The 9,823-nt window shown below is 46.0% G+C and overlaps 1 protein-coding gene across 1 annotated transcript; it reads left to right on the top strand.

Annotated features, from left to right (window-relative positions):
- Window positions 1-4,166: 4,166 nt before the first annotated feature.
- Window positions 4,167-7,202, top strand: LOC122790150 (putative per-hexamer repeat protein 5). Its single transcript, XM_044057736.1, has 3 exons — window positions 4,167-4,662; window positions 4,776-5,363; window positions 5,938-7,202. The coding sequence occupies exons 1-3, from the start codon at window positions 4,167-4,169 to the stop codon at window positions 7,200-7,202; spliced, it is 2,349 nt and encodes a 782-aa protein (XP_043913671.1).
- The last annotated feature ends 2,621 nt before the right edge of the window (window positions 7,203-9,823 follow it).

Raw genomic sequence — 9,823 nt, forward strand, 5'->3', positions numbered from 1 at the left:
CAGGCACAGTGTGCTCTGGAAGTGGTGCTGTAACTAATACAGGAAGCCCTCCTGTAACTGGCACAGGGAGCTCTGGAATTGATGCTGTAACCGGTAGAGGAAGACCTTCTTAAAAGGCACAGGAAGATCTGGTAGTGATGCTGTAACTGTTACAGGAAGCCCTCCTGTAACAGGCACAGGCAGCTCTCACAGTGATGCTGTAACTAGTACAGGAGGCCCTTCTGTAACAGGGATATGGTGCTGTGGAGATGATGCTGTAACTAGTATAGGAAGCCTTCCTGTAACTGGAAAAGGGAACTCTGGTAGTGATGCTGTAACTAGTACATGAAGCCTTCCTGTAAAAGGCACATGGAGCTCTGGAAGTGATGCTGCAACTGGTAAAGGAAGCCCTCCTGTAACAAGAACAAGGTGCTCTGGTAGTCATGCTGTAACTGCTACAGGAGGCTATGCTGTAACTAGCACAGTGAGCTCCGGAAGTGATGCCGCAACTGGTACAGGAAACCCTCCTGTAACTGGCACATAGAACTCTGCAGTGATGCTGTAACTAGTACATGAAGCCCTTCTATAGCAGGCATAGGGTGCTCTGGAGATGATGCTGTAACTAGTACTGGAAGCCCTCCTGTAACTGGAAAAGGGAGCCCTGGTAGTAATGCTGTAACTAATACAGGAAACTCTCCTTTAACAGGCACAGGGTGCTCTGGTAGTGATGCTGGTAACTGGTAAAGGAAGCCCTTCTGTAACTGGTACAGGGAGCTCTGGAAATGATGCTGTAACTGCTACAGGATGCCAAGCTGTAACTAGCACCGTCAGCTCTGGAAGTGATGCTGCAGCTGGTACAGGAAGCCATCCTGTAACTGGCACAAGGAACTCTGGAAGTGATGCTGTAACTAGTAAAGGAAGCCCTCCTGTAGCAGACACATGGTGCTCTGGTAGTGATGCTGTAACTGGTACAGGAAGCCCTGCTGTAACAGGCACAAGGTGGAATGGAAGTGGTACCATAAATGGTACAGGAAGCCCTCCTGTAACTGGCACAGGGTGCATGGGTAATGTTGCTGTAACTGGTACAGGAAACCCTCCTGTAAGAGGCACAGGGAGCTCTGAAAGTAATGCCTTAACTAGTACAGGAAGCCCTCCTGTAACTGGTACAGGGAGCTCTGGAGATGATGCTGTAATGAGTACAGGAAGCCCTTATGTAACTGGCAAAGGGAGCTCTGGAAGTGATGCTGTAAGTGGTACAGGAAGTCCTACTGTAACAGGCACAGGGTGCTCTGGAAGTGATGCTGTGACTGGTACAGGAAGCCCTCCTGTAACTGGCACAGAGAGCTCTGGAAGTGATCCTGTAATTGGTACAAGATGTCATGCTGTAACTACCACAGGTAGCTCTGGAAGTAATGCTCTAACTAGTACAGGAAGCCCTCCTCTAACAGGCACAAGAAGCTCCAGAGATGATGGATGCTGTAACTAGTACCGAAAGCCCTCCTGTTACAGACACAGGGAGCTCTGGTAGTGACGCTGTAACTAGTACATGAAACCCTTCTGTAACAGGCACAGTGTGCTCTGGTAGTGATACTGTAACTGGTACAGGAAGCACTCCTGTAACAGGCACAGGGAGCTCTCACAGTGATGCTGTAACTAGTACAGGAAGCTTTCTGTAACAGGCAAAGGGTGCTCTGGAAATGATGCTGTAACTAGTACAGGAAGCCCTTCTGTAACTGGAAAAGGGAGCCCTGGTAGTAATGCTGTAACTAGAACAGGAAGCCCTCATGTTACTGGCACAGGGAGCAATGGAAGTGATGCTGTAACTGGTACAGGAAGCCCTCCTTTAACAGGCACAGGGTGCTCTGATAGTGATGTTGTAAATGGTACAGGAAGCCCTCCGGTAACTGGCACAGTGTGCTTTGGAAGTGATGCCATAACTGATACAGGAATGTCATAACTGATACAGGAAGCCCTCCTGTAACTGGCACAGGGAGCTCTGGAAGTGATGCTGTAACTGATACAGGAAGCCTCATAAAACAGGCACAGCAAGCTCTGGAGATGATGCTGTAACTGATACATAAAGCCCTCCTGTAACAGGCACAGAGAGCTTTGGTAGTGATGCTGTAACTAGTACAGGAAACTGATCTTAATAGGCACAGGGAGGGATGGTAGTGATGCTCTAACTAGTACAGGAAGCCCTTCTATAACAGGCAAGGGTGCTCTGGAGATGATGTTGTAACTAGTACAGGAAGCCCTCATTTAACTGGCACAGGGAGCTCTGGAAATGATGCTATAACTGGTACAGGAAGCCCTTCTTAAAAGGCACAGGAAGCTCTCGCAATGATGCTGTAACTAGTGCAGGAAGCCCTCCTGTAACAGGGATATGGTGCTCTGGAGATGATGCTGTAACTAGTATACAAAGCCTTCCTGTAACTAGGACAGGGAACTCTGGTAGTGATGCTGTAACTAGTACAGGAAGCCCTGCTGTAACAGGCACATGGACCTCTGGAAGTGATGCTGCAACTGGTACAGGAAGCCCTCCTGTAACAAGAACAGAGTGCTCTGGTAGTCATGCCATAACTGGTACAGGCAGCCCTCCAGTAACTGGTGCAGTGTGCTCTGGATTTGATGCCAGGACTGATACACGAATACCTTCTGAAACTGGCATAGTGTGCTCTGGAAGTGATGCTGAAACTGGTACAGGAAGATCTCCTGTAACAGGCACAGGAAACTCTGGAAGTGATACTGTAACTGGTACAGGAAGCCCTCCTGTAACAGGCACAGGATGCTTTGGTAGTGATGCTGTAAATAGTACAGGAAGCCCTTCTGTAACAGGTACAGGGTACACTGGAGATGATGCTGTAATTAGTACAGGAAGGCCTCCTCTAACAGGCAGAGGGAGCACTGGTAGTAATGCTGTAACTAGTACAGGAAGGTATCCTCAAACTGGCACAGGGAGGTCTAGAAGTGATGCTGTAATTAGTACAGGAAGCCCTCCTGTAACTGGTGCAGGGGGCTTTGGAAGTCATGCTGTAACTGGTACAGGAAACCCTCCCATAACTGGCACAGTGTGCAATGGAAGTGATGCCACAACTGGTACAGGAAGCCCTCCTGTATCTGGCACAAGGAGGTCTGGGGTTGATGCTGCAACTGATACAGGAGGCCTTCCTGTAACAGGCACAGAGTGCTCTATTAGTGATTCTGTAATTAGTACCAGAAGCCCTCCTGTAACTGGCACAGGCAGCTCTGGAGATGATGCTGTAAGTAGTACAGGAAGCCCTTCTATAACTGGCACAGTGTGCTCCGGAAGTGAAGCTGTAAGTGATAGAGGAAGCCCTCCTCTCACTGGCACAGGGAGCTATGGAAGTAATGCTGTAAGTAGCACAAAAAAATCCTGTAACTGGTACAGGATGCTGTGCTCTAATTGGCACAAGGAGCTGTGGAAGTGATGCTGTAACTGGTACAGGAAGCCCTCCTGTAACTGGCACAGGATGCTCTGGAAATTATGCTGTAACTGGTACAAGATGCCATGCTGTAACTAGCACAGAGAGTTCTGGAAGTGATGCTGTAACTAGTATAGGAAGCTCTTCTATGACAGGCAAGGGTGCTCTGGAGATGATGCTGTAACTAGTACAGGAAGCCCTCATGTAACTAGCACAGGGAGCTCTGGATGTGATGCTATAATTGGTACAGGAAGCCCTCCTGTAAAAGGCACAGTGTGCTCTAGAAGTGGTGCTGTAATTAGTACAGGAAGCTCTCCTGTAACTGGCACAGGGAGCTCTGGAAGTGATGCTGTAACTGGTACAGGAAGCCCTCCTGTAACAGGCACAGTGTGCTCTGGAAGTGATGCTGTAACTAGTACAGGAAGCCCTGATGTAAATGGCACAGAGAGCTTTGGAAGTCATGCTGTAACTGGTACAATAAGCCCTCCCATAACTGGCACAGTGTACAATGGAGTGATGCCATAACTGGTACAGGAAGCCCTCCTGTATCTGGCACAGGGAAGTCTGGGGTTGATGCTCTAACTGATACAGGAGGCCCTCCTGTAACAGGCCCAGGGTGCCATAGAAGTGATGCTACAATTGTTACAGGATGGAATGCTGTAACTAGCACAGGGAGCTCTGGAAGCAATGCTCTAACGAGTACAGGAAGCCCTCCTCTAACAGTTACAAGAAGCTCCGGAGATGATGGATGCTGTAACTAGTACAGGAAGCCCTTCTGTAACTGGCACAGGGAGCTCTGGAGATGATGTTGTAATGGGTACTGGAAGCCCTCCTGTAACAAGCACAGGGAGCTCTGGTAGTAATACTGTAACTGGTACACGAAGCCCTCCTGTAACAGGCACAGGGAGCTCTTGCAGTGATGCTGTAACTAGTACAGGAAGCCCTTCTGTAACAGGCATAGGGAGCTCTGGAAATGATACTGTAACTAGTAAAGGAAGCCCTCCTGTTACAGGAAAAGGGAGCACTGGTAGCAATGCTGTACCTAGTACAGGAAGCCCTCATGCAGCTAGCACAGGGAGCTATGGAAGTGATGCTGTAACTGGTACAGGAAGCCCACCTTTAACAGGCACAGGGTGCTCTCGTAGTGATACTGTAACTGGTACAGGAAGCCCTCCGGTAACTGGCAAAGTGTGCTCTGGAAGTGATGCCATAACTGATACAGGAAGCCCTCCTGTAACAGGCACAGAAGCTCTGGAAGTGATGCTGTAACTGGTACAGGAAGCCCTCCTGTAACAGGCACAGGCAGCTCTCACAGTGATGCTATAACTAGTACAGGACGCCATTCTGTAACAGGGATATGGTGCTCTGGAGATGATGCTGTAACTAGCATAGGAAGCCTTCCTGTAACTGGAACAGGGAACTCTGGTAGTGATGCTGTAACTAGTACAGGAAGCCCTCCTGTAACAGGCACATGGATCTCTGGAAGTGATGCTGCAAGTAGTACAGGAAGCCCTCCTGTAACAAGAACAGGGAGCTCTGGTAGTCATGCTATAACTGGTATAGGAAGCCCTCTGGTAACTGGCACAGTGTGCTCTAGAAGTGATACTGTAGCTGGTACAGGAAGCCCTCCTGTAACAGGCACAGGGTGCTCTGGTAGTGATGCTGTAACTAGTACAGGAAGCCCTTCAGTAACAAGGACAGCGTGCGCTGGAGATGATGCTGTAACTAGTACAGGAAGGCCTCCTCTAACTGGCACAGGAAGCACTGGTAGTGATGCTGTAACTAGTACAGGACGGTATCTTCAAACTGGCACAGGGAGCTCTGGAAGTGATGCTGTAACTGGTACAGGAAGCCCTCATGTAACAGGCACAGAGAGCTCTGGACATGATGCTGTAACTGGTACAGGAAGCACTCCTGTAACAGGCACAGTGTGCTCTGGAAGTGATGCTGTAATTATTTATTTATTTATATTTGTTGACCGGGAGTGTCCGACTGGACATAGGTCCATTTTCAGCGGAGGCCTGGGGAGAAAAGCTCCACGGTTAAAATAAACAGACAGTAGTTACATTGGATTACATAGCGATTAACAATTTACATAGCAATTACTTACAACATATTTACAGATGAAGAACATAGTACATCAGTAGACAACTAGAATCTTTATCTGTGAAGTACATAACAGACATTAACAAATGTTACAATAAGAAGTTCCTGCTGTATAATAAGTACTAGGCTTATGAGCATCTGAGCTTGTTATAATCAAGGTAGTTAGTAGAGTGGAAAGAAAGGTAGTGGTTGGATGGGGTACAGGAATTAGTACAGGAAGCCCTCCTGTAACTGACACAGGGAGCTTTGGAAGTCATGCTGTAACTGGTACAGGAAGCCCTCCCATAACTGACACAGTGTGCAATGGAAGTGATGCCATAACTGGTACAGGAAGCCCTTCTGTATCTGGCACAGGCAGCTCTAGAGATGATGCTGTAAGTGGTACAGGAAGCCCTTCTATTACTGGCAGTGTGCTCTGGAAGTGATGCTGTAACTGGTAGAGGAAGCCCTCCTCTCACTGGCACAAGGAGCTCTGGAAGTAATGCTGTAGGTAGTACAAAAAGCCTTCCTGTAACTGGTACAGGATGCCATGCTGTAACTAGCACAGGGAGCTCTGGAAGTGATGCTGCAACTGGTACAGGAAACCCTCCTGTAACTGCCACATGGACCTCTGGAAGTGATGCTGTAACTAGTACAGGAAGCCCTACTGTAACAGACACAGGGTGCTCTGGTAGTAATGCTGTAACTAGTACAGGAAGCCCTCCTCTAACAGGCACAAGAAGCTCTGGAGATGATGCTGTAACTAGTAAAGGAAGCCCTTCTGTAACTGGCACAGGGTGCTCTGGAGATGATGTAACCTGTACAGGAACCCCTCCTGTAACTGGCACAGGGAGCTCTGGTAGTGATGGTGTAAATAGTACAGGAAACCCTCCTCTAACTGGCACAGGGAGCTCTGGAACTGATACTGTAACGGGCACTGGAAGCCCTCCTGTAACAGGCACAGAGAGCTCTGGTAGTGATGCTGTAACTAGTACAAGAAGCCCTTCTGTAACAGGCACAGTGTGCCCTGGTAGTGATGCTGTAACTGGTACAGGAAGCCCTAGTGTAACTGGCATAGGGTGCAATGGAAGTGATGCCATAACTGGTACAGGAAACCCTCCTGTAACTGGCACAGGGAGCTCTGGAACTGATACTGTAACGGGTACTGGAAGCCCTCCTGTAACAGGCACAGGGAGCTCTGGTAGTGATGATGTAACTAGTACAAGAAGCCCTTCTGTAACAGGCACAGTGTGCCCTGGTAGTGATGCTGTAACTGGTACAGGAAGCCCTCCTGTAACTGGCACAGTGTGCTCTGGTAGTGATGATTTAACTAGTACAAGAAGCCCTTCTGTAACAGGCACAGTGTGCCCTGGTAGTGATGCTGTAACTGGTACAGGAAGCCCTAGTGTAACTGGCACAGGGTGCAATGGAAGTGATGCCATAACTGGTACAGGAAGCCCTCCTGTAACTAGCACAGGGAGGTCTCGAGGTAATGCTGTAACTGGTACAGGAAGCCCTCTTGTAACAGGCACAGGGTGCTTTGGAAGTGATGCTGTAATTAATAGCAGAAGCCCTCCTGTAACTGGCATAGGGATTTCTGGAGATGATTCTGTAACTAGTACAGAAAGTCCTTCTGTAACTGGCACAGGGAGCTGTGGAAGTGATGCTCTAACTGTACAGGAAGCCCTCTTGTAACAGGCACAAGGAGCTGTGGAAGTGATGCTGTAACTGGTAGAGGAAGCCCTCTAACTTTCACAGGGAGCTCTGGAAATGACGCTGTAAGTAGTACAGGAACCCTTCCTGTAACTGGTACAGGGAACTCTGGAGATGATGCTGTAACTAGTACAGAAAGTGCTTCTGTAACTGGCACAGGGAGCTCTGGAAGTGATGCTCTAACTGTACAGGAATTCCTCCTTTAACAAGCACAGGGTGTTCTGGAAGTGATGCTGTAACTGGTAGAGGAAGCCCTCCTCTCACTGGCACAGGGAGCTCTGGAAGTGATGCTGTAAGTAGTACAAAAGCCTTCATTTAACAGCAACTGCCTCATGTACACAGACAACCCTCTCCTCCTACCACCCAACACTACAACCTGCGAGAGATACACTTACATAGCTAAACTGGAAGCAAAGCTCTGTCCAGCCAAGATTGTGCTAGATAGTCAAGAGGAGAAGGTTAACACCTGCACTATACCTCCAAAAAAATGATTCAGTTCTGTAATTAGCATAATATGTCATAGATGCTACCACACATTACAGAGGAACCTTGGCTGAAAATTGTAATAGATATGATGGATGTTGTGAAGGGATTTGCACAGGATGCATTTCTGTAACAGGCACACAACTCTGTGACTGTGCTCAATTTTAATTAACTTATTAATGAATTTGTTAGTTTATTTGTTTATTCTTTGTTAAATGGGTAAGTGAACTGGACACAGCCACAACCTGGGTAACAACGGCAAAGGACAGTGAAAGAAACTGTAGTATAAATATCAGAACATAACAAAAGTTGTAATAATACTACATCTGTGTAACAAAGGACAGTGACAGAAACTGTAGTATAAATATCAGACATAGCATAATTTATTTATTTATTTTATTTTATTTATTTTACATTTGTTGACAGGGCTAGTCTAGCTATATACATGTCCATTTTCAGTAGAGGCCCGGGGAGAAAAGCTCCACAAACACAAAAATATAGAACAAAACTAGTTATACAAAAAATAAATATTTTACAGATGGAAAGTAGTACATAAACAATGCCAGAAGCATAGCCAACAAAATTCATCAGGTGATAAAATTGCTAATGCAAGAAGGGATAGAAATCTTATGTATTACATGACAGAACATGTTGATTGACCTGCATAGAGGAATCACATTGCAGGTTTTTTTTTTTTTGTAGTTCAGTGGAAATGGTAAAGTGAAAGTAGAAAAACAGTCCTGTAGAAACCTAGTAAAGTATTTGAAGTGACCGAGAACAGGTAGAGGCTATAAAAGGTTCAGTCAGGGTTAGTACAAGGACAGAGCCATTGGGAATTAAGCAAAGTTTTTAGATGCTTCTTGAAAGTGGGTAAAGAAGTAGGTGCAGTAAGTTCACATGGAAGCTTGTTCCAGATAGGTCCAGTAGAGCTGGAAAACAAACAATCCCCAGCTTTGTCGTGGGATTTATGGGAGGCTGCTAGGAGCTTGGTGGCAGAGCGCAAGGAAGATAGGTTTTTATAAGGAGTAATTAGAGTACAAAGTATCGTAATATTTGAAGGCTGATAGAAGATTTTGTGGGAGATGGTAAGTTGCTGTAGTCGTATTTGATTTTGTAATTCCAGCCAGCCCAGTTGTTTAAGATTTGAACAATGATGGGTACGAAAAGGGGCTCCTGTCGCAAATCTGGCAACATTGTTATATAATGTTGCTAGTTTATTGAAATTAGATTTAGAGAAGTTTGTAAAAATCGGTGAGGCATAGAGAAGGGTAGAGAGCAGGTGTGTTTGTGTGATGGTACTTCTGGCTGAAGCAGTAAGGAAGGGTTTCAGCCTATATAGAGATCCAAGTTTTCTATTGACTGACTTGATTGTTAAGTCAAAGTTGAGATTATGGTCTATTGTGACACCTAGAAGTTTGGTAGTAGGGTCAGGGGTTATTATTGTGCCATTGTTAGATGTTATATTGAAGGTAAAAGTAGATGACTTCTGTGTAGGTGTGAAAAGTAATAATTTAGTTTTTTCGGGATTCAGTAAGAGACAATATTGATAGAACCAGTTTTCAGCTGCTGAAAAAACTTTTTTTCTATAGTCTGAAGCTCAACTGGGGAGGATGCTGAACATATCAGTGTTGAGTCATTGGCATATTGAATACAGATGGATTGTGGAAAGGACTTATTTAGATCATTAATAAAAATAGAAAGGAGGAGAGGTCCCAGTATGGAGCCTTGTGGCATTCCTATTTTGATGGGAAGCAGAGATGATATGTGATTGTCCGAAAGAACTGCTTGCTGTCTATTTTCTAAGTAGGAATTAAACCACTGGATAGTCTGGGTGTCCAAAGCAAGAGATTTAAGGATGTTTAGTAAGAGAGTATGGTTGACCATATCAAAGGCCTTAGAGAGGTCTAAGAAGAGAGCTGAGGACAGCAAGTTGTTACTCCAATTTTTATTAATATGGTCTATGAATGACAAGAGTGCAGTAGTAGTGCTGTGATAAGGTCTAAAACTGTGTTAGCAGTCTGCTAGCAGATTGTTTTGGAGAAGATGGTCAAGTAATTGCCGATGTACACATCTTTCCATGATTTTAGCTAACGGTGAAAGTAAGGCTATGGGACGGAAGT

This window comes from Protopterus annectens, chromosome 15.part0 (assembly GCF_019279795.1).
Source record: "Protopterus annectens isolate FY-2018-M chromosome 15.part0, PAN1.0, whole genome shotgun sequence".
NCBI classification, from domain to species: Eukaryota; Metazoa; Chordata; order Ceratodontiformes; family Protopteridae; genus Protopterus; species Protopterus annectens.